This window comes from Sphaerulina musiva (assembly GCF_000320565.1).
Source record: "Sphaerulina musiva SO2202 unplaced genomic scaffold SEPMUscaffold_5, whole genome shotgun sequence".
Lineage (NCBI taxonomy): Eukaryota > Fungi > Ascomycota > Dothideomycetes > Mycosphaerellales > Mycosphaerellaceae > Sphaerulina > Sphaerulina musiva.
The window spans coordinates 1690615-1718175 of NW_016017387.1; the positions used below are offsets into that span (position 1 = coordinate 1690615).

Consider the following 27561-nt stretch of genomic DNA (forward strand, 5'->3'; position numbering starts at 1 on the left):
TGATTTACTAAGCAGACCGGGTACCTATACCTATGCCGAGAGCAACAATAACAACAACAACATCATGATATGCCGAATACTCACATCGACTTTCCGATTCTGCAGTATTTCCTTTGTACAATAGAAACCATGACCGGACTTCCTCCGCAGCCACTGGACGCCAGCCCCGAGCAACGCATTCGCGCCGAAGATGCAGATAAACCGCAAACTGTGCCCAAAGGCGTAGTAATCGGACCCGATGGAAAACCGTAAGTCAGAAAGAAAGAAAAAAAAAAATCCACTCCCCAAATAAATAGATCATGTATTTATATCTATCGTGTTTGAATGAATGCAAATAAATGAATGAGAAAGGCTGATGAAAGAGAAAAAGATGTCGAACTTGCACTTCAGGCGCCGCATGGAAAAGCATGATGAAATCCACCACAAGAGCCTCTTCAACAACCTCTCCCACCACCACCAACCCCCCAAACCCCTCCACCACCAACCCCCCAAACCCCTCCACCTCCTGCCCCCCCGACGTCGAAGAACTCGGCCGCTCAACCTGGACATTCCTCCACACGCTCACGGCCAACTACCCTCCCCACCCAACTCCTACGCAACAGACCGAAACGCGACAATTTCTCCACCTGTTCGGAAAATTGTATCCGTGCGGTGTCTGCGCCGAAGATTTTCGAGCGTGGATGAGCGAGAATAATGCGGCGAATGCCCCGCGCGTGAGCAGTCGAGAGGAATTTGGAAGGTGGATGTGTGAGGCGCATAATGCGGTAAATGGGAAATTGGGGAAACAGAAATTTGATTGTGAGAGGTGGGAGGAGAGGTGGAGGACGGGGTGGAGGGATGGGAGTTGTGATTGATTTTTTGGGGGGGTTGATGATTGGATTGGATTGGATTGCATTAGTTGAGGGGGATTGGGGGGAGGGATGGGAGATAGACTATACTGTACATACAGATGGAAAATTTGGGTGATGGATGATAAGATAGGTACGATACAGGGAATGAGGGATATGAGCATGAGCATGAGTTGGCTGTTGTGGACATACTGTACTGTATTGTAAGATAAGGAATCCACTCCGGAACGAACGACATTCTGCTCTTTACAAGTGCATTGGACTCTTCTTCTTCTTCATGCATGCCTTGTCACTGGCGCAAAGATCAAATTTTAGATCGCGCACACCTCATGCTTCAACAAACATAACAGCAAGCAAGCACGGCATCAAAAAAAAAGAAAGAAAGCTAGCTCATTTCTCAGAAAAAGCAACTCAGGTACAGTGAAATACTACTATACAGATATCTGAGCGCCATATTTCCAGCACAAAAGCGCGCTAAGTACTGTGGTATTCTCCACCTATTCTTTTGGCAGAAGGGCAAGAAAGTGCCTTCAAAGCGAGCGCGCCTCTGTGCGCCAGCCGACTCCGTAACGCCTCGCTTCCCAAAAAGAAAAAGAAAATGAAAACCATCTCACCATGGCCATGGACGAATGAAGCAGCTTTTTCGATACCTAGGCGTGATGTTCCATGTTACCGATGCCGCTATCCCATTGTGTGCTTGCTTCGGATAGAAGTACCATGAAAACACTGTTCGCATTCATGCTAGTCGCCCTAGCTTCTGTATTTCAGGTCAAGGACACGATCACCAGATGGTGTCTCATTTTTGTCCAGTTTTTGATTTTCCCAGCTTCGTGAATTTCACTTCGCTGCTCCGCCGATCGGTGGGTTGTCGTTCGAGTCAATCTCCGGTCGTAGCGCAACCATGTAGTCTCGGACCAACTCGAAGCTTAGCCAACTGCTTGCCATGCTTGGTGCAACCTTGAGCAGGTTTGGCACAATTCCCTTGTACAAGCCACGGAAGCCTTCTTGGGCCACGATTTTGCTGATGGCATCAAAAATTCCGGTATACTGAAAGCCCATTCCCGACATGGAATTCACCTGAAATCGTCGTCGAAGTACGTCACTAGTGCTGCATTAGCAAGGTTGTTCTCCGGCCCAAGTTCTCGCCTCTGACTTACAATGGATATGTGATGGTCTGTGCCACAGCTCCCGATATGGCTCCTGCGCTGAGCTTGCCAATAGGCGACGGATTCTGTTCGCCGACAGGTGTAAAGTATTGACGCACGCTCTCGTAGACCATGAAATTCAGTCCGACGTAGGGGGCGACTCCTGCGATGGTCGGAATGATGCCTCTGTACAGAGCAAAGAAACCTCCCTCGGTTCGGTACATCACGCCCATCGTTCCAAACATTCCTGGTAGCTTCTTCTCCGCCTTTGCTGCAGCTTCCTTGCTCAAGTTTGCAAACGAAGCGGACTGAATCGATAGTCGTGTGCGCACAATGTCGAGCGGGTAGGTGAATGTCACGGATGTGATTCCTGCGATTGCTCCGCAGACCAGCCTTCTTTCCGGTGGTAGAGGCGCTCCTGGCGATGACTCGAAGTACTATTCCAGCATATCAGCTCAGCCCAGCCCAGTCGTTGAGAAGAACCCGGGGATCCGACTTACCGGCTTATACAAATTGTAGCTCCCATATTGCACTGCGCTGTACGGAACGATTCGTATGCAGTTCGCGCCATTGCCCGCCATCATGCCCTTGAAGCCCTCTTCTCTCCATATCTTGCCCAACGCCTTGGGTATGCTCATCTTATACTCCGTGCGTCCTGTTGACTGCACTTGCAGCAAAATCTTCAACCGCTCGAGTGGGGATACCACCGTCCTCGAGACTGCACCTGCTACTCCTCCTGCTATGAAAGAGGCCACGACGGCCTGCGACAGCCATGATCGCACGCCGTAAAACGGTATGTCAGGCTTCGGGTCGCCCTGCGAGCCCTCTTCGGCGGCGCTGTCTGACTTGGACATATCTGTAGAAGGCATAGGTATACTAGGGCGGGAAGGGATTGCCGCGCTCGCACTCATTGCACCAGTCGGATGGATAATCGGGGCCGCATTGGAAACTCACTTCTTCTTTCAGCTGATGCTTCGCTCGTGTGGTGGTGTGGTGCGGTGTGGTGCTTCTGGCGTCGGCGCAGTAGAGGAAACTAGACGGCGGCTATCATGGATGGTGTGGAGCAGGGCGGCGGATTGGCAAGTGTCTGTTGTTGACGTTGCTGTTGACGTTCGTCTCGTGGGGCTCAGCTCAGTTAGATCTTAGCCGGGTCCAATGCTGGTTTGGAAAAATCGACGAAGTCGGAACAGGACTAGGGCCCGGAGGATCGGGACGCTTTGAGGTTATTCGGTTTCCTCGGCTGTGTTGCCTGCGCCTCCGTTTCCGCCGCTCTCTGACAACTGAAGTGAGGCGTGCTGCTTCGTGCTGACTCGCCCGGATGTCGTGGAAGTTTGCTACAAAGTGCGAGATGCGATCCGATGCGATCATGCGATTATGCGATGCGGTGCGATGCGATGCAATGCAACGCGATGGGCGGCGACGTGTCACGACTCCAGAGCACAAAAAGTCACCTCAAACAACGTGTCCGCTGCACACACGACAACTGACTGCCTGATCCCTCGATGCCGGGCGCCACTACACACCAGAATGGAACCTGACTGACCTCACGGTGCGGCGAGTGCCCCTGGTGTATCTCCGGGGCGTCTTCGTCGTGACGAGTTGGGTTGGTGCGTGAACAGATAGCGTGGCTGTCGCTGGCAGATCAAGAGACAGTCCTAAAGGAAACAAAATATCACACCCTCTCTCGAACCAAGTGCACCACCACGCCCTCCGACCAGGCCAAGTACAATCAGTCTTCCACTCGACGCTAAACAGAGGGAGCTACAGAGATTCCCTTCTTAATCTGACCACCTTTCACCTGGATAAGCTGATGAGCTATAAGACTCCAGAGCAGACCGCCCGAGACGTCTGGGTCACTCGAGAACAGAGCGGCTTGCGCACGCAAACTGCGTTCCGCCAGCACCATATGACCCCCATCTACTCCAGTAAAGAAGATGAGGATAATGACGGAGATAACGGCGACGAGGACACGAAGGATGACGAGGACGACACGAACTCGTTCGGACAGAAGCGAAAGGCGGCGGACACCGTCTAAGAAAGCCCCAAACGGCTCTGTAGGCAACGGACAAGGTAAGGAGGCCAAGAAGGAGCCTACACTATGGACGACGAATATCCTTTTCTGAGTAACGCCTACAGGAGAGGAGGTCGCCCGCGAGGACGCGTGGAGTCATCTTCCGAACCTGGCACTTGTTCCGCCGAAAGCGTCTTTTCCAGAAAGCAGACAGATAACAAAAACCGCGCCTTTTCTCTTTCTCTTGGGAGCAGTAATTTTAGTTGGACTCATTTGGTGTTGTTGTGACGATGGATGCCTAGAACCTTTTGCTTGGTATAGTAAGGTACCTCCTAGGTAAATAAAATTGAAGAGAGAGAGAGAGAGAGAGAGAGAGAGAGAGAGAGAGAGAGGCAATCATGGTTCTGACAAAAAGACCGTTCGTATCATGGATGTTCTACATCATTGTTCTACGCTGACATTGATTCTACTACGTGAGACTACACAAGGAATGTGCCTCATCTCACCTATGAAAGACGAATCATCTATGCCGTGATGCCATTGACCTTTGCCATGCGATCATTCATGAAAGCAAAGAAGCTGACAGGCGATGCTGAGATGCCCATAGTGTACACGAAGCGACTGGCGAGGTAACTGCCAAAGATGGCGCGAAGGTAATTGTCCGGTACCTGGTTCTCATCGTTAGCACTTAATGTCCACCCACTTTGCACGACAGACATCGGACCCGCGTAAGACAACAGGCACGAGATTTTTTCACTTACCCGCTCAATGATTTTATCCAGTCCGATCTTTTTCAAGAGTAAGTTGGGCAGTGCATCACACAAAACACTCCTCCTCAGCGCGACATTGTTCCAGAGCTCAGTGCCTTGCAACTCTTCGTCCATTTTGGTGATTGCCAGACTCAGCTGGTCAGAGAGCAAACTCTTCGCCAGACCAGTCTGCTCAGATTCGCGCCAGATAGCCTCAAATTCCAGTCGGGCATTCTCCTGAATCTTGGCCTGGACTTCCCGAACATAGTCTTGGTAGAATTGTGGTGCCGAACCATCAGCTTGGATGCACATGTGCTGCAAAAAGCTCTCGTCATCGAAGGAAAGCGCGGCAAGAACCTCGAGAGAGGAACTGGTGACACCTCCCTTGTTGGCCGAAGCGTCCTTGAAGACGATTGCACCAGCTTTCTCGAGCCGAAGCTTGGCCTCTTGCGTGATGAAGAGGTTGGCTCCTTCGACGATGTAAGGAATGGTTGCTTTGCCGTTCGCGATGAGCTTGCTAGCGCTCGGAAAGTCAATAGACTCGGGACGTCCGCCACATGGGACGAAACAATCGAACTTCTCTTGGCTTCGAAGATGGTAGGTGTTGCGGAAGGATGTGCCGTTGTTAACGACCTCGCCCGAAGGTAGTGTGATACTGTTGTCGTCAACTAGAACCCGATAACCCTCCTTGGAAAGCTTCGAAGCATCATAGTGACTGATCATCTTACGCTCTTTGGCGAGACGGAGCAGTTCAGTACGATCGAGGCCCTGAGGATCGTACAGGACGCCGGAGCCATCGACGATGCCACAGTACTTCTCATTACCAAGAAGAATCTCGTTCGAGCCCAGATCGCCATCTGGACCACCGGTCTGCAATTTGCGGACTTGTGTCTCATCGAGCTCGAGCTTCCTATAGATACCCTTGACGTATTCGCGGACACTGAGCGTCGTCATGCCGTAGGAGTCGTGAGGGATACCTCCCAGCTTCGGCGATTTGCCCGTGAAAAATGACTTCCACCAAGGCGCGCCACGGATGCGAGCATGTTCTGTCGCCCAGTTGACTAGATCAGCTGTGTTCTCATCGGGACCCATGAAAAGAATCTCCTCTTTGCCATGGAGATCAACGATTGGATCCTTGATACCCGGACTCGTGGGTGGCAAGAGTAGATCCATAATACTGTCAATGTACTTCTCAAAAGCCACAGTCGTCTTATCCTGGTGAGCCATGTCCAGCAACACGACACCCTTGCTGCCTCCTTCTGGAATATCCTTGTTTTTGCGTTGTTGAGTGTTGGCCAGGTTGTAGTTCTCGTCAAATAGAGACCTGGCATTGATAGCGTAGGCCTCTTTGCTCCGGCTTTTGACGATGCGAATACCACCACGTGCAATATCTCTGAATCGGAGGTGGAATCCTCTGAACTCTGAGCTGACCACCAAGAACATGCCATACAGAGGCTGTGGGTACTCCTCAAGCGGCAAGAAAGATGGATTAAGACGGAAACTCAGCGCCACCTTGGTAGGCGTGTAGAAGTTGGTCTTCAGCACGGATTTGTTGAAGATGCGGAAAGCGGTCATGACCATATTGTGATGATCGTTGGAGACAGTCTTCTCGATCAAGGCACCCAACTCGTCGTCTGTGTACACTTTGTCGACCTTCATTCGCAGATATGACAGAGTGGGCAGGAAGTCATCCTGCTCACCACGAGTCTGAACATAATGTGCATTTGCAAAGGCCAGGTAGAGAGATCTGATCAAGTCCGGATATTGGTTGATGATTTCGAGGATGTAGTCCGCGGTAAACGTCTCGGTACGCAGTCTCTTCTTGAGTTTGCCAAGCAACTCAGCGTGAACGCTGTTGCTCGTGTCAAGTAGGGACTTGAGAGTGTTGTACTCGCCTCCCAGCCTGTTCAGGAAGTGCTGGACAAAGACCCAAACGCAATGTGCATAGACTGACTCCTGCAGAGAGAGGCGACCGCTACTAAAGTGAGTCTGGAACCTGTTTTGCGGAATGCAGTAGAGAAGGGACGTCTCCTTCATGACCTGGTGAATGCTGGCCTCGATTGGTGGGTGCTTGGCGGAGACAGCTGTGGGGCCAGGTCGGAGGTATATCGAAATGATGGTAATCCCGTTGCTGAATTGCTCGACGTACTTTCTCGACGAAGTCAAGCCGTAGTAGTGGTACAGATGACTCAATGCAGCGAACAGTCCCAGCGCCGAACCCTGCCTGAAGCCAACCACGAGGCGTTTCTCGCGCGTGCCTTCGACATCGTACATGTCGATCACTGGTCCAGTCCGGAGGACGATAGCATCCATGACACTTTGATAGATTTCGCGAGTGTTTGCAGTGGTCTTTTGCAAGAACCTTTCATCTCCCAGCTCTTCAATGTTGGTCTCGTTGGGGCTGGGAGTCCTGTTCTTGAACGTCGCCTGGTATACGAAGTAGCATCGTAGCGACTGATCATTGTTGCCTCCAGGCATCGTGCTGGGTGATCGGAAAGACTCCACTCTGTAGCTGTTGAGACCTCTACTACCATCGAGATATTTGCTTTCTAGTCTGGTCTCGAAACCGGAGCCATCTAGAGTGGAGAGGCCCGGCACGCTGGTGTCGATGTACACTGCATGATCTGCAGCTTCTTTCTCCAGACGAATCTCCAGCTTCCTGTCGTCTCTCGCGAAAGCTGCTATCTTCGCGGCATAGAGTGAATGAATATGGCTGACAATGGCATCGACGGACTCGGTGCTGAAATACATGTCATCAATACCCAGCTCGTTGTAGAACCATTTGGTCTCCATTTCCCCGACGTCTACTGGGATAAAGCCCTTGTCTTCCACAGCGTCCATAACCTGCTCCATCTGGTGCTCTTTTCCCTCGAACTTGGGTGCCACATATCCGGAACCTCTGTCATGGACGACTCTGTGAGGAATGCTCCCAGGCACGCTCAGGTGAGTGGGTTGTGGTGAAGGCTGCCTGCCCGGCGTCATGGCAACATTGTCGAGCAGCTTGTTGTGGGGAGACGAGGTCGACGCATTGACGCCATTCACGCCATGATCACGGTGGGCGGCGGGCGCGGTCGCCATGCTGGATGGCGGAGAGGTGGGTGGTGGAGGTGGAGGTGAAGTTCAAGGCTGTGGATCAGGTCAGAGGGCGGGCAAAGGCAAGAAGAGCTGTACCTTAAGGTGGGCTCTCTTTCCCGGACAAAGAAGCAAAAGACGAGGAGCAGCGGTGAATCTCTGGCAGTCTGGCAGAGCTGACCATTAAAAGGCGCAAGCAAGGATGGACTGATGAACGCGATCATGAGGCATGATGATTATTTAATAATAACCCCAAACGACGACTCATCCTGCGTTGCGTTCGAGCTGCAGCTGGTGCCACCGGCCGCCATCATCATCATCGGTATCATCGACGCGTTTCAGACTCACCTTCTGCATTGGCTGGAGATAGAAGCGAAGCCTGCTGAGTCTGCTCCGGGAATGGTGCGATGAACGTAAGGTATGTACCTACCTAGGTACGGTATAGTAAAGGAGTTTTATATATGCCACAAAAGACACTGCGAGGAATGAGAATGGGATGAGTCTTTAACCTGTCACGGTACATCGAAGCACATGATGTGTAAGACGTGCTCATATGCCGCGCATTCAATGACTGTCGATACGTAAAAATTGCGAGAGAAGTAGGAGCTACTTCGGCTCTCGACGGCCTATCCTACCTCTATACCTTTATGTTTTCTACCTCCACTCATGCCTGCATGCGCGGTTCCTGACGCTACCAGGTAGCGCTGCAGAAGATCGACCCCCGTCCACACAGCCACGTGAACCATTCTGTAGGTACCTTTACCTAAATCTGCCTTGGCATGAGTATCATGCGGCGTTGCTGGAGGCGCTTATACGTGCGTACGTACAGAATGTCGTATAGTTCTTCCAATTGCTACATGACCCCTTGATTTCCCAGTTTTTTCCGTATGATGATCAGGTCCCCGGCCGGCCTCAAAACAAAACAGGAAAAAAAAAAAAAAAACAGACCCATGGGCGCAAGGCCGCAAGTACGCCGCTGTTGACAAGGATCTGGGTCTGTATGCCGCGAGCATGGTGTATAGCCACTTCCAACATCAGTCCCCAGTAAGTACATGTATATGCGAGCGCCGAGAGCGGCTCTACCTCCTAGTGAAATGCGGAGAAGAAGGCATATGACCATCTGATTCTGCTTCCTCTATCTATGTATCTATCTACATCATTCATGATTCTTTGCCTTGCCAGCTCTGCTTCGCGTGCGAAGTGGCTTATGCTCATTACCCAATTTATGACAATGTTCTCCGTCCTGTCCATCCCATGCCAATCCTTTTCCAACCAACGCTATGCCGCTTAACCGATCAAAATCATAATGAAAAATCAAAAATCGTGCTCGACTGAGGCTGCCAGTGCCATGTGCTTCTCAGTCCACTTCTTGTTGCAGGCTTGTCAGTCCAGCGCGCTGGTATCCTCGCGAACCAACCATATTACTAGCACACACAGAGCAGAAGCACCAGGGGAATGGTCCATATGGGCCATGTGGACAGCCATGACGGGGAGCCGACTGTACGTCGTGCCGGAGCACCGTTGGAGTGCGTGACTGATACAGTCACAAAATTGCTTCCGTCATCCGTAGCAAGAGTAGCCAGTCCAGTCTGCGTCCCCGCGACGGCCTTGAGCTCATCAGCGAGAGCATGACCATAAGCAACTGGAGTAGGCCGAGCGTCAGCGAGCCAGGTAGTGGCAAGGCCTTTGTCGTTCCAGCCTGTCGATGCGCCTGCAGGAACGTAAATGGTGACGAGAAAGCCCTGCTGGTTGTATTCTGTCTTGGGACTACCACCGGAGGGCGTGGGCGAAGCTTCCACTGCAGACACAGAGAGCGATGGCGACAACAAAGCGGATGGGTACGGCGACTAGAGACATGGTTAGCATGGCAACAGGTAAAAGGACAGTACGATTTCTTCTTACTCACTGGGGCTGCAGACGGTGGAACGACTTTGCCCGAGCCACTGATGGTCCAACCGGATGGCAGACCAGGAAGAGTGGTATACGAGACAGTCGCTGTGTTCGTTGCGTGTGTTCCGCTCCAGCCTTCGTTGCCGCTGGTCGTCGAGGTGATTGCGGGAGCGTCGGCAACGGTGACACTACCACCAGAGTTGCCATTGACCTCACCGCCGGTCGACTCGATGCTCTCCCATGTCCCGCTCTGGTCGCCATAGCTGTATGCCGTGCCGGTAGAATAGTCGACAACGGACACTGAGCTGACATACATGGAAAAGGGTCCAGCCGCGTAGTTGACAGCACCACCAGCCCACGAGATGGTGCCTTCGGAGTTGCTTGGGTCACCACCAGCCCACGATCCAAGCTTGAGCTGCATGGGAGTTTGTGGGTATTGTCCTTGGGCATCGCCAGCGTTGAGAACGCGGACCGTTTTATCGTTTATTGACCAGACAATTTGGTCTTTCGTCCACTCCACGGTATATGTGTGCCACTCATTCTGGGTGTTCGTGATGGCGTGCACTGCAGCTCTATCGTAGGATGTGGTTTGGCCCTTGCCGAAGTAATTGGTTTGCACTTCGTCGTTGCGCCCTCCTAGCCACTCCCAATCAATCTCGTCGAGATCATCGCTCTGAAGCACGGCGGAACTGACAATGCCGGTACCGGGAGCGGCCTTCATCGTCACCGAGTACTTTCCGAACATAATGTACCATTTGGAGGTCAATGTTGGGGCTTGGCCAGAGCCTGCCACTGTGAAGACAGCACCATCGGGACCATATGTCGGGTTGCTGGACGCGGTGAATTGATCGGACTCGCCGTCGGCAAAGTTGATTGTGAGTGATTTTCCCAGCGCTGGATTCGGCGTGCAGCCCGACTGTTGTGTGGGGTTGCAAGTGGAGTATGTCTGGGCGGTCGAGGGCGAGATGAGGGCGGCAATGGCAGCAATCGATGCGAGGCGGAGGGGCGACCGCATGCTGAGGAGGCTGTTAAGCGTGAGCATACTGGGGCTGCTCGCGCTATGGATGCCTGAAAGAGTAAGAAGTCGGGCTCTGTCTCTGTCGATGGGCTAGATACTGTTTGTTCAGTAGTGCGCGGTCAACGGCGTTGTTGGGACGCAGAGATGAGCGCAGTAGAAGAAGACGTTCTGTGCAAGAAAACAGTACTGAAAGGAACCTCTGATAGATACTTATTCTCTGTCTCCAGCCATCCACCGTCATATGGAGGCCTTTGTGCAGCTTGATGTGTGCGTCGAAATACGGATAGGGTGGTTGGAGTGGCTGGTAAAGGAAGGCGCGCGGCGCGTAGTGACGGGAGTGCAGGTGGTGCCTTGGCTTGGCGTGTTTTGTGCGCACGCCCAGAAACCTCCACCCTCCCGTCTCTCTCTCTCTCTCTCCACAGCTCTCCTCTCCCCTCTCTCCTTTCCCCTCCACGGATCTCTTACATAAAGGACCTCACTTCCTACATCTCTCTTCCGCCTCCGGTCCACGACTTCACTTCGGTATTTCACTTTCTCCTTTCGCTGATGCGTCGTACAACAACACAGTACCGCCAACAGTCGTGGCCCGCGCGTTGGCGTTGTTGGTACGGAGAGGTAGGTGGTAGGTCTGGCAACGAGGGTCTTGTTGCCCGAGATGAGCCTGTGAGCCTCGTCTTGTTCGAGCAAACGGGACTCCCGACGGACGGATGCTCATACATTGCTCTGGCGACACACGCATCTATTCGCCACGACAGCCGTTCCCGCCGTTGGTGTTTTCATGGATCCCATCGGAAGATAGATCATATCGCGCGTCTTCAGCCTAGGCAGCCCTGATTGCGCCAGAAATCTATTGAGCTATGACCAACTCACATGTACAGTTTCAAAAAACGGCCGTTACCCTGGGCGACCAGTCGTGATGACGCCAATAATACAAAGCAAAGCACATGCATGCATGACTGCCCATTACACTCACTCTCCCATAGATCACCCACTTCACATCTCACCACCAACATATTCACTTTCAACTCGGGCTAAGAAAGCCCGCAACATCTCCTTCGCTGTGCTAGGGATTGGCACTTTGCGAGGACTGAGGGACCTTTACAGAGGATAAACCACGGCGGTGGTTTGCGCTTGCGTACTTGCGGGAGATGTAAGTGCACGCCTTTATCGACGAAGAGCGACGAGACGAGACGAGACTCGAGAGATGCTCGCCTACATGTAGTTGCACCCCGTCTCATGAGCCACACCGCTAACCCACCATGCGCAGACCAGGAATCAGAGGCTCATTCACTTGAGCTTCACAATACCCACCCGGACCCTAGGACCATTCCCGGATCTCATCTTGCCGACAATCAACGACAATGCTGCCCGTAACCTCTTCGTCAATACAAAAGCGGCGTCAGACCCATCGACGCCAGCAATCATTAGAGGTGCCCATCCTCGCGACTCCATTACCACAACACAGGAGAACGAAATCGAAACCGACAATACACCGGCGAGGCCTCAGTGTCGATCAAGCAATGAGCGCCATGAACTCGCCGTCACAGTTTCGTCCTCTCCTGCCGCAGGATGGCTACAGCGGGCTGCCTTCTGGACCACCATCACTACGGAATCACCAACCACTGGATACTAACACAGCATACCCCCTCCAGGAGCAACAACACCAACAGCATTATATCATCAAGCAAGAACCGCAGTCGCAGAGTCTGCCACCGCCGCTAAGCGCACCGTCGCTCGCACAACCTCATCCTCTCCCTCCTCAACCTCAAAATTTCCAATCCCACCTCCATCAACAGCTGAATGGCATGTTCAATCCCTCAGTCTCTGCCATCAGCGCCGAATCCCAACAGACTGCAGCATACCAAAGCCTACAGAGCCATATGGCATGGTACGCATCGCAGTTTGGCCTCCACTCGCCAAATCCACACGTCAATGGACAAAGTCAGCCAGTCATTCAGCTGAGCCAACCGGGCTCCGACGAGATGGCTGGTCCTGTCTTCCTGTCCCAACCTCAGATCCAGATCATGCCCGGAACGCCGCAACCCCAGGCTCAGTCGCATACTGTACCCAACACGCCACAAAATCACGCTCAGAGCTGGCCGAGCCCACCGTCTTCGCACGTCAAGCACCAGCGTCGTCAGAGCTGGCAACTCGACGTTGCACCAATGCCACAACAGCAGGTCCAGCGTCCAGTATATGGGCTGGATGGCTCGTTCAGCTTCAATGGCGAGCAGGACTATTCTGCATCGTACTCATCTTCAGTCGCCGACCCTTCCTCACCTTCCCAACAGCACACCGCATCGATGCCCACACTGTACGAAGAGCCTAGCGCCGATCTACTGCTCCAGGCTACTGCTGGAGCTGAACAAGACTTTAACAGTCCACATTTCATGGTAGGTGGCGGTCACATGTGCCCAGAGCAGGCCGCACTTGACGCAGCAGGTATTGACGCAACGTACATCGACACTGGCATCACCGAAGAGCAGATCAATTCGTGGCTCATTCACCCGACTGGCAAGGGTGAGGCATACCGCTGCAAATGGGAAGGTTGTGATACTGTCATCAATCGCAAAGAAAATGCTCGTTCACATGTCCAGAACCACCTCGACGATCGTCGCTTTCGCTGCAACCCGTGCGGGAAACGTTTCAACCGACTCCATGACACGAAGCGCCACCACCTCACACACACCAACGAGAGACCCGCGGTTTGTCCTTGTGGCAAGACCTTTGCCCGTGCCGATGCGCTCACGCGCCACCGACAACGCGACATGTGCGAAGGTGTTCTCCCCGGCTTCCAGAAGCTCGAGGAAGAAAAGCCGAAGCGAGGGCGTCCGAAGAAAGATCGTTCGGGAGACGGTAATAAATCAAAAAAGTCAAGCAGGCCGGATATGGAGCATCGAACTGAGAAGGCTGCATTGGCACGGTCCATGGATCGGGCAACCAGGAGCCAAGCTGGGAGCTTCAGCTCTGCAGCGAGCGAGCGGAGCATGCCTCGTACGCCGCCACAGCAGTCCGAGGAAATGAGCGCGCACGATTTCCTGAATATGGACCAGCCGGATTCGCAATTCAACGCTGCTACAGGATCGTGGATTGACACTCCTCCAAGCTCACCACCTTCGGCATCACATGCTCAACTTTCCAAGACAAAGCCCTTTGAGTTGCACATACCTGAAGACCGAATTGTTTCTCCGTCGAAATTGTCCAATCGCGCGTCTCCGGCTCCTACCAGCAAGTCTCACCACGACTCGCACCACGATTGCTCCAGTCCTGGCGGTCATGGCAACAGCAGCTTCATGGACTACTCGTCGCCAGCAGCATACCCTGGCTTTCATGGAGGTTCCGGTATGGACGGTGTCGACATATTCAATGAAGCTGTCGATTTCGACGTGCTGAACTCACACCCAGAGGTTGGCCGACAGGTCTTCTCTCCACCAGGAGAGTCCTGCAGTAGCTCCAGCGTCTACAATTCCGATTATGAGACGGTGTACGCACCCGCAGCAGTCAAGCCACCGGCTCACCTGACCACCATATCCGAATATGGCGTAACCACCACCAATCGCGCTCCTTTCGATTTGGAAGACTGCATGGCAGGCACGGATGACCCGTACAACGACATTCGCGATATGCTAGATTCGTGGATCTCTGCGACCGGCAATTAAGTCTCCTGGACTTGACTGCGAAGCGTTCGAGCGACAGGCAACTGGACGAGACGACTGTATGATAGAATTGTGATGCGCAAGCAAACGAGTGGGATGACAAAAGGGTGATGGTGGAACTAATCAACGACCGGTACGAAGAGATACGACTGCATATCGAAATGACGAACATGAATGGGCATATGGGTATTTCAGAGCATGCGTTTGGGGAAATAAAAATGGCGTGGAGCGAGCCTTCTGCTTCTTCACCAGGCAGACGGTGGAGTAATGTTCTGTTCGTCGTCGCTGGCAGGCACTTTCTGTTGACTGCTGGCGGCGACGTACGAACAGAATCTCTGTATGGCCGTCTGCCTATTGATTAATGATCTTTTTTTGCAGCGTTCTGCGATTCCCCATTGGTCTGCATTTGTGGACGGCGAGGCATTGCATCAGATAGTCTTAGGTAGCAGTCCTTGGTCGTTGGCGGGTTGAGTTGGCTGAATCACGGCTTTGACTCCCAGTTGACGACTGAGTAGAACTCCTTTTGACGACATCCTTCACTTCCGCTCAAGTCTCATATCGATCGGCATTTCAGACTACCTACTAATGATGATGGTGGTGGTAGGTCAGCGAAAGAAATGTGCCGGGAATGGGCATTTCTATGTGATAGGTAGACGTAGATGGCCTAAATAAGAACCATTTGCAGAAATACGAAGGATAAGGTAAGAAGCAAGGTCTCGAGGTGTGATTATTCCATCTTGATTCATACTTTATTCAGATAAACAACAAACATCGCATAGCAGTCGTACATGTAGAGAATTCCCTACCGCTTATAACAATACTGCAAACCGAGTCCCTATCGTCATTATCCTCCCTATTAAGTCTGCTAGATCGACAGCCAGCCAGCCATTCAGTCCAACTAACCTCGTCACGCTGCTTACTTAGTCCAGCACACCAATCGATACTAGGAAGGTAGTAGCGTCATTTACAAAACAAAAGAAAGAAAGAAAGAAAGAAAGAGAAACTCCCCCTTTCCCTTCCCTAATTCCATCCATCCATCCCATCCACTCAATCCCTCCAACTCGCCGCCCTCCTCCTCGCGGAAGAAACAGGCGTCGGCGGCGTCGGAGGAGTCGGCATCGTCATAGTCCGACTCGATCTCGTCGTCGAAGAATGATTATTATACGATCCACCCGATTTCTTCGTATAATAATACGCTTCACCGGATTTTTTGGTATACGATGCGGTACGTGGTCTGGCGATGTATACGGAAGAAGATCTTCGAGGAGGTTTGGTGGATGTGCTCGTGCTGGTTGTGGTCATGGTGGAGCTGCGGTTTCTTCGGCGGACGTATTCGAGATAGGGGTCGCCGAAGTAGAGAGGGCGGCGGTTGGGGTTGTTTTCGGCTTCTTCTGTGAAGGCGTGGAAACACATTTAGTTTTTTTTTTTTGTTTTTGTTTTCCTTGGTGGAAGGGTGGTTGTTGTGGTTGTGGTTGTTGTTTTTGGTTATGTATATAGATAAATATATGTATAAGGTTTGCGGATTGATGAATTGATGTGTTGTGATGTAGAATGGTTCGGTAAGGTATCGTGGTTGGTGATAAGGTGCGTGCTCTGGCTGGTCGGAGAGATAGGTAAGGTAGGTATGGTCTGACCCAGGACGAGGTGTTGGTTCCAGCACCTAGATAGTATAGTAGTGCCGCCGGTGTCAGCGTGCGGCGTCGCTCGAGGTGGGGGTGAGATTGATTATTAAAAGATCGCAAGATCGCGAGGTGGACGACGATAGAGATGAAGCTTGATGCCTGTCAGTCTTCGGGAGTTGGTACGCACATGATCCGAGTAAGTCGCGGTATAGTTAATGGTTTTCTTATTCACACTTGCCGTGTACCTTACAGAGTGTCGCCTACACGTGGTCCTATGAGAATTAAGCGCTGAGCTGTCGTGAGGCCGTGAACTGTGTCATAGAACGCTTTTTGGTGGTTTAAATGCTTCACTCCTGCATTAACATCAGCGGCTCCTATTGCCGAGCGTGAGATCCGTCGCAGCCCTAACTACTGCGAGCCCTTGCGCCTGTGTTTCAACCGTCCTGTTATCTGTTACCAGCTTCGGACGTGATATCGCTCGCAACGTTTTACTACTATTGTAACGATGGCAATCGCTGTGTCCTGAACACTTCCAAGGCGCTTGGCTCATCAGCTGAGGCTCATTCCAGATATCAATGCTCCCGTACGGCTTCGGCGCTGCATAGTCCGGCGCTGGTGCTTGGGTTCGGTTATACTAGGACCGGTCAGTGAGACTAAGCGAAAAGAACCCCGCCAGTGCAGCCTCCATCACTTACATATGGAGCACCCCACCACTGGCCCATAACGTTGGTTCCGTCGCGTGTGCCCAAAGCGGCATGCGCGTTGTGCCGGACCCAAGAAGAGTAACCTTGACACATATGGCTGTGGTGCTGCGAGAGTTCTAGCGAGGCCAAAACACTGACACCATCGACGAGTGGCGTGAAAGTCGGTAGCGCTGCACAGAAGTAATCGAAATGCTGAAAGTAAGCGCCCTTGAATATCAATGCATCTTGTGAGCAGGAGGCGGGAGCATCGCAGTAGTCCTCGAGGATACCATTTCGGCCCAGACCAGCCCACTCGCTAGCCTGCACGGGGGCGTCAGCATGCCATCCTGTCGCATTGATGACCGCGTTGATGAGGTTATAACCATCGTCCAAGTAGGACTCATCACCTGTCGCTTCCCACAAGCCTCTCAAGCCGGTCAACATGACGGCCTGATTGTAGGTGTATACCATCTCGTTCCGTTGATCGCAAGAGGTTTGGTTCGGCGATATGTGGAAGCCATCAACGATGAGGCCTTGAGCGTTCGTGAAGTTGTGCGTTTTGAACCAAGCCCACGCTTTCTGTGCGTTCTCCAAAAACAGGGGGTCATGCGCTGCTAGGGGGGTTAATGCAGGCAGAGTGGTGTTGGTCTGGTCGTAGTAGTTCAGATGAGGATACGGATCTGTTATGTCGTCCCCAGGGAAGAACAAGTACATCATGATGGAGCTCGACACGAACAGCTCGTTGGTGATTGCGTTCTTATAAGTCTGCAATGCCGGGTTCCAGGTCAGACCGCCATCACATTGGGAAGTGTTGAACTGGTCCTGTACAATGTTGTAGAAGATGTGCGCGCGGTGAGCGTACATTGCGATGTCGTCTTCTCGAAGCCCAGGTTGTGAATATTCCTGGTATTGATCGATGAATCTGATGACCTCAAGCCATTCCATGACGACCCATTGAGCATCATCGTAAGCTGCGTCGAATATTTGGATAGCGTCCTCGCTGGCATAATACTTTCTCATGTGAGAGTAGTAGCGATGGATATCATTTTTCAGTTGACTAGCAGAAGTTTGAGTAGCTTCGAGGACATGGTCATCGTACGTCTTGCGGACTTCTACCAGTGTTTCCGTAGAGGATGCGACGATAGTACCAATCAGAGCTCCGATCCATTGTATCGTGCTTGGCCAGCAAGTTCCATTCCAATATGTATTCTGCATCGTACTCAAAGCGTCCTGCGTCTGTCCGATCCAGTGGCCTCCAGTAGTGTCTGGTCCGGAGTATCCCCGCTGGAGATCATCGCCCCTATAGCCATTCCGAAATGTTGATTGCACAAGGCCAGAAATGAATCCTGTCATTGATAATGGTAGTACCCACGACCTGTACATGGTATAGAAAGAAAGCAATGTAATGAAAACGGCCAGGGCCTCGCCGCCCAGCCAGAGGCGAGAAGTCAGATGCATCTTTGATATGCGTCGACTCAACAATACGTCGTGGCTGTATCCCAATCTGCGGTACTCCGAGTACTCTGGGCCTATTGGGGCACAGCCTCGGATCCGAAACAGATGTCCTAGTAAAGTAGTGGCTCTGGAACCAGAGCTTTTAAACGGTTTCTGCGGTGGTCACGGTGTACTCTTCTCGTAGTGGTAGCGGAGAGTAGTACCAAACCAATTGCGGGTTGCCTCTATCAGCATATAGACCTACTAGCATTCAGAATAATAGAGAGGCGGTAAAGGAGGCTCCAGGGGGTTCATGCTGTGGTCACGATGCGGTCTGCATGTGGAAATTGAGCGTACGAGCAGGATGTGGAAGCATACATTAGTAGCAGATGATTCGTGTCATATGGTCTGGTCTCGAAGAAGAAGAAGAAGAAGAAGAAGTGTGCATGTACATAGCATACAGGTATGCTGTGTATGTATGTAATCGAAGAAATGAAGTGTGGTGGGCGACTGGGCGGACTGTAGATCTATATATATTTTAGGTTGATGGGGGTTGCCTCGTGCAATGTTCGTGTTCGTGTTGATCCGAAGATGATGACGCTCACGCGACAGCATCCTTGATACCTTGACATACAACTCAGCAACAACAACAACAACAACAACAACAACATTAACAACATGCTGGCCCGGTGACAGCGTTCAATATGCCGTACAAGGCGCAAATGGCGGCAAAGCCGTCCAAACAGATCTTCGACCCCTTCAACAGCAGTGCCACCGGCCACCAGAGAGCAGACAACAGACTGGGCGGGAGTACTTCCTGGCGCGACTCACGCAGCCTTAAACTACGGGAGCAATTCAGTGGAGGCAGCGGCGGCGGCAAGCGCATGAACGACACTGTCGGCGCGGGAAGCCTTGATTTTGGGCAAGATGGGCGGACGGAAAATGGCGGGTGGGAGAAGGGCGCCAAAGGTCTGCGGACTGCCGGCCAGCAGAGCATTTGGGAGAGCATGAAGGTCACAAAGAGCGACGGAGAGAGACCTGCCAAGCGCATCAAGACAGAAGAGCCAACTGCGAAGCCCAGCACCATAGTGAGCCCTTTCACGCCATACAGGAAACCAGACGGGTCGATTCGTGAAAGCAGCTGGACCTCGCACGAGTTATCACCGTCTGATCTTCTGGAGCCATTCGATTCGGGCGATGAGCTTCAATCAGCTACATCAACAACGATCAAGCAGGAGCGAAATTACACGCAGCAGAGCCGAAGCGTAAACACGCAGTCCGAGACTAGGTTCCACGAAGACGACGAACCGAAACCACCTCCACCGCCGCAGATCTTCGCGAATCTAACCATCTACTTGAACGGCTGCACTGCACCACTTTCAGACCACAAGCTCAAGCACTTGATCAGCACACATGGAGGCAACATGTCCATATCTCTCGGAAGAAGAACGGTCACGCACGTCATTCTGGGAAAAATCAACGCCAATGGCGGATGTGGTGGCGGACTAGCTGGAACCAAGATCCAAAAGGAAATCGCAAGTCTACGAGCTAAGAGCGTGAAGTTTGTGACAGCAGAATGGATTGTGGACAGCATCAAGGCTGGGAAAAGGCTACCTGAAAGCAGATATGAGGCAATGAAACTGGCGCCCAAGGGAGTGGCGAATATTAGTACGCTATTCAAGCCGATAGAGAAGTGATAATACCTACGAGAAACGACAGAATGGAGTTTTTTGGGGGGGGGTTGTGGTGGGGGCATTGTCGAACATTATTTCTGAGATACCCGGCGAGTTGAATAGGTCTTCAGCGCCACGCATACATATATTTATCATCAGGCAGAGAAGCGATAGTCGCAACATCAGGTTTCTACCGAGCAGACTCATCTCTCCCTTGCTTCTACTGCCATCATGTGCACCTACCTATTGCTATCACCGATTGGGAAAAGCAGGAAGGTGAAGAGGAAGTGCAACTGCTGAAAGAAACTGCTTTTGAGAGGTATCGTGATTATATGACACATCTTAAGCACGCTGTGTGAAGATATAGAGTTCTCGGGTCTTCGATTTAGCATCTTGTTCTATTACAGCGGCAATTTCATGTGCTTGAACTTCTTTCCACCAGATCCATACATGGCCGCCGTCTGGCCGTTTCCTGCGATACGGTATTCGTGAATCATCAGTCCTTCGAGCCCGACAGGTCCTCGGGCGTGCACTTTGTTGGTGCTGATGCCCACTTCTGTTCCAAATCCAAATCTCATGCCATCGCTGAAGCGCGTGGAGGCATTCCAATACTTGCAAGCGGCATCTACGCCGTTGCAGAAGCGATCGGCTACTTCTTTGGAAGCTGTCACTACTGCGTCTGTATGATGCGAGCCGAACGTGTTGATGTGTTCGATGGCTTCGTCGACTGCTTGTGATGGGTTCTCTGGGGTCGCTTTGATGGTTTTGATGGCAAGAATCAGGTCAAGGAATTCTGTTTGGTAGTCTGCTTCTGTTGCATCTTCAAGCTTCGCAGAATCTGGGCCCAAAGCAGAAGATAGAGCCTTTTTGGAAGCAGCGTCGCACCGAAGACTCACGCCTTTCGCCATCAGAGCTTTCGCCACGGCAGGGAGAAGCGTCGACAGGGTATCCTCATGGACCAGTAACGTCTCTAAAGCATTACAAGCAGCAGGGTAGTCCGTCTTGGAGTCCACGATGACATCGACAGCCATCTGTGTGTCGGCATCCGGATGAAGGTACAACGCGCAAAGACCATCAGCATGTCCGAGCACTGGCATGTGCGCCTTCGTCTGGCAGTGTCGAACAAGTTCATTCGAGCCTCGTGGGATCACAAGATCGATATATTGGCTGAGAGTAAGGAGGCTATCGATTGCATCGCGAGTTGCAACGAGCTGAATCGAATCATTGGGTACTTCTGTAGCCTCGAGAGCTTTGCCAATGGTCGAGGCAATGATCTTGAAGGACTCCGTAGACTCTTTACCACCTTTCAAGATGGCTGCGTTTGCAGACTTGATGGCGAGAGAGGCAATATTGGCAATAACTTCAGGTCTGGCCTCGAAAATGATCAGAAGCACCCCGATTGGACATGTCTGACGCTGGAGAATAAGTCCATCGTCGAGCTCGGTTCGTAGGTCCACCCTGCCGACTAATAGAGTCAGCAGGGTGGTTGGAAGCGGTACTAGGCGCACGCAAGCAGTAGATGTGGTTCATGGATTCGATTCTTCCTACATTGACACTTACCTGGATCTGGAAGTCCTCGCACATCCTTTATACCTTGCAGCATGTCGTCGAACTTGCCCTTTCGAGAAAGATCGAGTCTCTTGAATATGCTGGGGTTCAACTCTCCATTAGCGGTCGATTGTTTCGCTTTCTCGAGATCTACTGCGTTGGCGGCCAGAATGTCATTTCGTGCTGCCGCTAACGCATCATGTATCGCATCCAGAGCATGATTCCTGGCATCTTCAGACAGAATGCCGAGTGTGCGGGAGGAAATCTTTGCAGCACGAGCAGCTTGCTCTGGAGATGCGTTCGTAAGAGACATGATTGAGGGTTGTCGGCTGGCTCGAGGAGTGGGACGATCGGTAAACGATATTTCTTCGTCTGCTTGAGTCAACTTCGAAGTGCGGTCGCTGTTGGTGTTGGTCGGCCATTATTTGCAGTTTTCGCCGAGCGGCGACCGCCAAGGCGGCATTACCCGCACACTGATCACTTTTCCAAATCGACATCCTCCACACTACTTCGACTTGGCCATCGACATTTGAAGACGCACAAATTGCTGAGGATGCAGATGTACGTCCTCGGATCGCAAACATGCTGAACCAAGTTGTCAAACACGTACTGACCTCACACGTACAGCTTCGTCAAGACCCTCACGGGCAAGACTATCACCCTTGAGGTGGAGTCATCCGACACCATCGACAATGTCAAGTCCAAGATCCAGGACAAGGAGGGCATCCCACCGGACCAGCAACGCTTGATCTTCGCCGGCAAGCAGCTCGAGGATGGCCGCACCCTGAGCGACTACAACATCCAGAAGGAGTCGACTCTGCACTTGGTGTTGCGTCTGCGTGGTGGTATGGCCAAGAAGCGCAAGAAGAAGGTCTACACTACACCCAAGAAGATCAAGCACAAGCGCAAGAAGACCAAGTTGGCTGTGCTTAAGTACTACAAGGTGGATGGTGACGGCAAGATCGAGCGTCTGAGGAGAGAGTGCCCAGCAGAGACTGTGAGACTTGCCACTACATCTGAATCATTATGGGATAAAATGCTGACTCACTCGCAGTGCGGTGCCGGTATCTTCATGGCTGCCATGCACAACCGCCAGTACTGCGGTCGCTGCCACCTGACCTACGTTTTCGACGACCCAAAATAGACTGAAGGAAATGGATTTGTGCCGAGCGTTTAGCGGTTCCCACGACAGGAAGGTGCCCTAGATCATTGGGCGGCTCCGCGCTGCTGGAGTCACATCAAGGTAGCTGTCACAATACAAACAGTCTGTCGAAATCATGTTTGCTCCTAGGTATTCTCTTTGTGACTCGAAGCTTCCGTTATGTTGGTTGCCTGGACCATACAATGACTGGGCTCCTAGCCCATCATATGACTCAATTGCGTCGCCACATATAAGCGCATCTTATTCAATAAGGAGACACCACCAAACTGACACGCCGTTCTCTTTTACGACACCACAGATTACCAAAGGCGTCGCTACTCAGCCGTCATGGCGTGCAGCCATCAAGTCTTCGCAACAGCAGAACTCCTCGAAGCAATCCTCCTTCACCTACCAATCCGCGACGCCATCCTAGCCCAACGCCTCTGCACTGCGTGGCGCAACGCCATCACCTCCTCGGCCAAACTACAACGCGCTCTTTTCCTCCGCCCAGCACGAGAAAACTCATCCACCACAAACCGTCCTATCACAGATACAGTCCACCACATGTCGCTATCCAATACCTGCCACCAAGTCCTCACCACATCCGGCACAAGAGTAATATTCACCTCGTTCTTGCCAATCGAACAGGAGGCTACTACTCCTCTTATGAATTCTTACAAACTCACCTCTGGTGATTTTCTTCTTCCACTGCCGCAGGACAAGGCGGGGACTTTGCAAAAAAAGGAAAAGGAGAAGAAGAAAATGTTCCTCTCCCAACCCCCTCGCGAAACTGAACTGTTTTTCTTCAATTCTACTACTCCTGTTACAACAACAACATCAACAAACGAGCATGGATCCATCATCACTCTACCACTACTATTACCACCAGCTTCATCAAACCAGCAGATGATGATGAAATTCTTTCCAGTTTTCACCTTTTCAACTTCTTCTTCCTCTTCTTCTTCTTCTTCTTCTTCTTCTTCTTCTTCTTCTTCTTCTTCTTCTTCTTCTTCTTCTTCTTCTTCTTCTTCCGCAAGCGAAGAAGAAGAAGGAAGCGAAGGAGAAGAAAAACAAGGACCAGAAGCAACCATCTCCTCCGGCAAACAATTCAATCTAGATGCAATTCGACTCGAGCAAGTCGGTGGAGTGACGACGGAGACTTTTCTCGCAGGCTTAAAATACGGAGAGGAGATTTTTTCCCAGGCGAAATTAAAGGGGAGGGAGTTTCGAGTGGGGTGGTGTTCTGGTGGTGATTATGATCATGATGATGATGATGATGATGATGATGATGGGAAAGGAGGAGGAGCAGGGGTTGCGAGGACGGTGTGGAGTTTTTGGAGAGATATTAAAGAGGTGCAGGTGGAGAAGTTGGAGGGTTTGAGGGGGGAGGGAGAGGGAGAGGGGGAGGGAGAGGGAGAGGAGAGTGATGATGATGGAGTGGACGACGATGAGAAGCAGATGTTGGGGGATGATGTTGATGGAGGTGAAAGAAAATGATAGCCTCTGCGAAAGATGCTATATTCGCAGAAAAGCCTCAACTGTGGTTGCTTAGCTCCAGCTTGCACTTGACTGCATCAATTGGGTAATACCCAACTAGGCTAGCGCTCTCGCATAGAGTGAAGCTGATCGCGATTAGGCAATGATGGGAGGACAGTCATGGTACAAGTTGTATGCATTACTCATTGCTTCTCATGAAGCATACTCTATACTGGCTTTCGTAGCACAGCACAGCAAGGCGCGCATCGCTCAAGCAGCGCTGTTCCTATACGCACCACCATCTTACAGAATTCTTGCTCTTGACCTCCATGGAATGAATACTTCTACACAATCGTCTCGAGCTTTCTTGCGTAGCCCAGTGTGTTCTCAATAACCACGTCGCTATTGCTCATGACATCCTTCTCCGCAGCGAGCGCATCTGCCTCCTGTGCGGGAAAGTATATACGTCCGTCCTTGGCTACCCAGCCTCTTGACTGCGCGAAGTGGATGACAGCACCCTCGGAATCCAAGAACAGCAAGTTCTTGGCGTTTGAGATGGGCAGCGAAGGGTACGCACGCTCTGAGCATGAAGCGATCTCTGACCTGATGGTGTCGATGAGGACCTGTAAATCACCGAACATGTTAGCATCCAGCCAAATGGATCTTCCCAGGACCCCAGTCTTATTACTGACCTCACTGAATACCCCAAACTCCTCGCTCGGCACCCTCTCGCCCGTCGTCTCTGCCCACACTTTATCGTAAGAACCCTCCATCAGAGCCTGCTCCAGCCTGACCGGATACTTCACAAATTCATCCTTCTCGATTCCACTCCCAGAAACTTCAATTCCCTCGAGCACGGTATGAAAGCCAGCATAATCTCCCACGCTTAACAACAACAGCAAATACAACCCTGTGACCTTGCCCTCCTGACTGTCTTTCGCCCCAAATCTCTCTCTAGTAGCGCGGGGGATGGCGTAGAACGGCTGCAGTTGCTGGAAGTACCGTGTGAAAGAATCCGTGTCGCGCAGGCGGATCGAGATGAGAGCGCCGGCTTCGAGAACTGCGAGGGCATATGGGAGATGTTGCGGCTTCAGCTCTTCTGATGGGACGAGTGCATTTAGCTTGAGGAGGTTGAGCTTCGCGCGCGAGAGGAGCTGGGGAGCTTTTTGGAGTTCGGCGTTGGACTTGATGGATGTGAGGTGTGAGAGTATCTGTTTGAGTTCGTTTTCCGCCATCTTTGGTCGTTGCGGTCCTTTGTTGGAACAGTTGAGTGAGCAGGTGCGAGAGCGGCACTTCAATGTGTGTATGCAACTGGTCTGGTACTCGTGGTTGGTGTTAGATGGAGGTGTCGCGGGATGTGATGTCTCAGGTCGAGCTTCCATGTGCCGTGGAAGGCGAGTGAGGCTCCAAGTGACGCGAGGTCCGAGCACGTGATGTCGTGATACAGCTTACTAAGGTAGGTATTCTCTGATGTCACCTAATTCGGAATTTCACTTACATCGTCAAATACAGGTACATGTATTGAGAGCGGCTAGTGTGCGTCCGACTTCCCCGTCATCTACATTCAAATCCTGATCAATCATCAATCAAGTGAATACTACGTATATCACTTCGACTTATCGTAGAGTATTTTCCGATACAGTCCATCAATTCCGAATAAGTACTACGGGCGAACACACTCTCCACTCTCTATATCTATCAAGAAAGATCGACTCCGATCCGATATCCACCAAAGAATTAAAACACCTCGTCAAGCAACAATAAGGTAGGTAATTCTGAAATACCTCGCTCTCAGCGCTTTCAGTGCTTACCTATAGATAGAGAATACACTACTAGCTACCTAGCCTTGACCTACATCCCAACACGCTCCCCCTCCGCCGACTTCCTCATAAGCGGCCTTATAAGATCAGGTACAGTACCTGACCTCGAGGGACGACTTTTGTTGTGTCATATTGTAGAGATTTGCACGTTATGCTTCTTGGGGGATGGATAGTAGGATGAGATGAGGATCCGACAATGTGTGAGAACGTTTTGAAATTGATCGACTGGTTTGGAAATTCCTTCTAATACTACTACTGCTGCTGCCGCTTTTGTTGGCGCGAGAGTTTAAGGATGAAAAATGGAATAAATGATAGAAGCTTGCTGCCCTCGCTGCTAGATGTCTTGGCTGTCAATGGTGATTCGGCCTGTGTTAGGGGTTGGGGTAATTGATCGCTCAGTCGAATGCCAGATGGTGGGCTTTTATAGAGCTACTTGGATGCAGGTAAGCTTCATATATGGAGCCAGGAGGGACATGCATGCTTACGTTCTTGAGAAATGTTAGGGTAGAGGATATTTTTCTTGAGAAATATGCTAGCTACGACCTTATAACGGCACGGTATTACGAACCTGCTAGGAGACTGTCCAATTCTGTACGCTTGGTAGCTCGAGAGTGCGAAAGCGCGCCGCCTGCAGCTTAGATACTGCAAGAGAGTACAAATAACAGAGCAGATTAGCCGTGGTCTGCTTCACGATTGAGTAGCCTTCCCTCCGCATAGGATATAGGAATGATTGGGGTCAAACCTCGGTGTTACGAGGACCAGAGAGCGTAAGCAAGAGGATGGTGGACTTCGCAGCGGCCAGCATACCTGCTGCATAGCTATATCCTACCTCGCAACGCTCCATACAGCGTACCCCCAGACAGCAACATTGAACGTAGGTAGCGCCTAGGCTCTACCGACTCATTGGCGACTTCGAGCGTTTCGTCAGGGAGTAGTAACGGAGCCCATTCAAAGGATTTGGGTCTCGACGTGCTGTCAGCCCTCGGGCTTGATTGAAGATTGGGTCATGCGTCTCTTGACGACGATAGGCAGGCTCCGTGTCATCAATAGGAGCGACCTGCCTGGCCGTTGGCATAGCTCAGCCTCGCGAGCGTTCCTGCTAGTCGACCCTTAACCTAGACGAATGTGAGTGAAATCTTGCAAAACTTGGGCAAAAGAACAATCTGCCGGACGTTACAGGCCTGGGATCGTCGAGCAGCTGGTGAGAGGGTCCCCAATATGTAGTATCATCTGTCCAGTCCTGTCAGAGCCGCATCTGCTCATTGCGTGATCGCCGTGTGCACTGGAACGAGGCTTCCGGATCAGCTCGGCCAAGCCAAGCGGGAGCATACATAGGCACCTCGTTCCTGATTTACGACATCATATTCTTGATGTGCCCCACATACCTGTATTAGCAGAAAACATCGATGCACTGTGTCAAACATCACCCCGTAGCACTTTTCGTTCCCGTGAGACGCTCAATCTGCTGCTGCTGATGATGCTCGGCGAGATCAACATGAATATGCCTAACGATCTTGCGCAACGCGGGCCATGTGGGCTGAAGGCGCACGGGCGAGCAGGACGCGTCGCGCTGCAACGATCAGAAAGCATCACACTGTGATCATTCGAAAGTCTGATCGGAAATGGATGGGGTTTTTGTATGTATCAACATGGATAAGGCTGATGTGGGACGGCTGCGTGCGGGTTGATTTGCTCGAGCAAACCTCTCAAAACAGGAACAACCTATTTCATCTTTGGGGACTCCAGATGTTTGGTACCGGACTCCATATGATGTG

At 51.7% G+C, this 27561-nt stretch overlaps 12 protein-coding genes across 12 annotated transcripts; 6 read left to right on the forward strand and 6 right to left on the reverse strand.

The window, feature by feature from the left end:
- Positions 1-129: 129 nt before the first annotated feature.
- SEPMUDRAFT_66428 (Evr1_Alr-domain-containing protein) lies at positions 130-1077 on the forward strand (the record flags this gene model as incomplete). The annotated part of the gene is made up of 2 exons (XM_016909749.1): positions 130-248; positions 371-1077. The coding sequence occupies 2 exons, from the start codon at positions 130-132 to the stop codon at positions 852-854; spliced, it is 603 nt and encodes a 200-aa protein (XP_016761039.1). The 3' UTR covers positions 855-1077.
- A 608-nt stretch (positions 1078-1685) lies between these two features.
- On the reverse strand, positions 1686-2847 carry SEPMUDRAFT_45150 (mitochondrial carrier protein; the record flags this gene model as incomplete). Its single annotated transcript, XM_016908954.1, has 3 exons — positions 1686-1950; positions 2006-2430; positions 2494-2847. 3 exons carry the CDS (start codon positions 2845-2847, stop codon positions 1686-1688), a joined length of 1044 nt encoding a protein of 347 aa, XP_016761040.1.
- A 464-nt stretch (positions 2848-3311) lies between these two features.
- On the forward strand, positions 3312-4028 carry SEPMUDRAFT_117462 (uncharacterized protein; the record flags this gene model as incomplete). The annotated part of the gene is made up of 2 exons (XM_016901339.1): positions 3312-3377; positions 3816-4028. 2 exons carry the CDS (start codon positions 3312-3314, stop codon positions 4026-4028), a joined length of 279 nt encoding a protein of 92 aa, XP_016761041.1.
- A 379-nt stretch (positions 4029-4407) lies between these two features.
- SEPMUDRAFT_149456 (NAD-specific glutamate dehydrogenase) lies at positions 4408-7843 on the reverse strand. The gene is made up of 2 exons (XM_016905563.1): positions 4766-7843; positions 4408-4672 (listed from the first exon to the last, which is right to left on the reverse strand). The coding sequence occupies exons 1-2, from the start codon at positions 7829-7831 to the stop codon at positions 4529-4531; spliced, it is 3210 nt and encodes a 1069-aa protein (XP_016761042.1). The 5' UTR covers positions 7832-7843; the 3' UTR covers positions 4408-4528.
- Positions 7844-8953: 1110 nt separating this feature from the next.
- Positions 8954-10875, reverse strand: SEPMUDRAFT_149457 (glycoside hydrolase family 16 protein). Its single transcript, XM_016905564.1, has 2 exons — positions 9732-10875; positions 8954-9672 (listed from the first exon to the last, which is right to left on the reverse strand). Exons 1-2 carry the CDS (start codon positions 10755-10757, stop codon positions 9250-9252), a joined length of 1449 nt encoding a protein of 482 aa, XP_016761043.1. The 5' UTR covers positions 10758-10875; the 3' UTR covers positions 8954-9249.
- Positions 10876-11718: 843 nt separating this feature from the next.
- On the forward strand, positions 11719-14917 carry SEPMUDRAFT_156498 (uncharacterized protein). Its single transcript, XM_016907677.1, has 2 exons — positions 11719-11883; positions 12001-14917. Exon 2 carries the CDS (start codon positions 12095-12097, stop codon positions 14390-14392), a length of 2298 nt encoding a protein of 765 aa, XP_016761044.1. The 5' UTR covers positions 11719-11883; positions 12001-12094; the 3' UTR covers positions 14393-14917.
- A 1458-nt stretch (positions 14918-16375) lies between these two features.
- On the reverse strand, positions 16376-18047 carry SEPMUDRAFT_117466 (glycoside hydrolase family 76 protein; the record flags this gene model as incomplete). Its single annotated transcript, XM_016901340.1, has 2 exons — positions 16376-16645; positions 16707-18047. The coding sequence occupies 2 exons, from the start codon at positions 18045-18047 to the stop codon at positions 16376-16378; spliced, it is 1611 nt and encodes a 536-aa protein (XP_016761045.1).
- A 785-nt stretch (positions 18048-18832) lies between these two features.
- Positions 18833-19807, forward strand: SEPMUDRAFT_86379 (uncharacterized protein; the record flags this gene model as incomplete). The annotated part of the gene is made up of 2 exons (XM_016910413.1): positions 18833-19141; positions 19406-19807. Coding segments are annotated over 2 exons (711 nt in total), but the record flags the coding sequence as incomplete, so codon positions are not given.
- A 296-nt stretch (positions 19808-20103) lies between these two features.
- Positions 20104-21730, reverse strand: SEPMUDRAFT_149460 (gamma-glutamyl phosphate reductase). Its single transcript, XM_016905565.1, has 2 exons — positions 21362-21730; positions 20104-21266 (listed from the first exon to the last, which is right to left on the reverse strand). Exons 1-2 carry the CDS (start codon positions 21660-21662, stop codon positions 20203-20205), a joined length of 1365 nt encoding a protein of 454 aa, XP_016761047.1. The 5' UTR covers positions 21663-21730; the 3' UTR covers positions 20104-20202.
- A 140-nt stretch (positions 21731-21870) lies between these two features.
- SEPMUDRAFT_149461 (ubiquitin-domain-containing protein) lies at positions 21871-23021 on the forward strand. Its single transcript, XM_016905566.1, has 4 exons — positions 21871-21910; positions 21977-22346; positions 22404-22640; positions 22810-23021. The coding sequence occupies exons 1-3, from the start codon at positions 21903-21905 to the stop codon at positions 22491-22493; spliced, it is 468 nt and encodes a 155-aa protein (XP_016761049.1). The 5' UTR covers positions 21871-21902; the 3' UTR covers positions 22494-22640; positions 22810-23021.
- SEPMUDRAFT_156503 (uncharacterized protein) lies at positions 21871-23987 on the forward strand (the record flags this gene model as incomplete). The annotated part of the gene is made up of 4 exons (XM_016907678.1): positions 21871-21910; positions 21977-22346; positions 22404-22640; positions 22810-23987. Exon 4 carries the CDS (start codon positions 22839-22841, stop codon positions 23985-23987), a length of 1149 nt encoding a protein of 382 aa, XP_016761048.1. The 5' UTR covers positions 21871-21910; positions 21977-22346; positions 22404-22640; positions 22810-22838.
- Positions 23988-24148: 161 nt separating this feature from the next.
- On the reverse strand, positions 24149-25305 carry SEPMUDRAFT_149462 (proteasome regulatory particle subunit). The gene is made up of 2 exons (XM_016905567.1): positions 24659-25305; positions 24149-24589 (listed from the first exon to the last, which is right to left on the reverse strand). The coding sequence occupies exons 1-2, from the start codon at positions 25199-25201 to the stop codon at positions 24311-24313; spliced, it is 822 nt and encodes a 273-aa protein (XP_016761050.1). The 5' UTR covers positions 25202-25305; the 3' UTR covers positions 24149-24310.
- Between the last annotated feature and the right edge of the window lie 2256 nt (positions 25306-27561).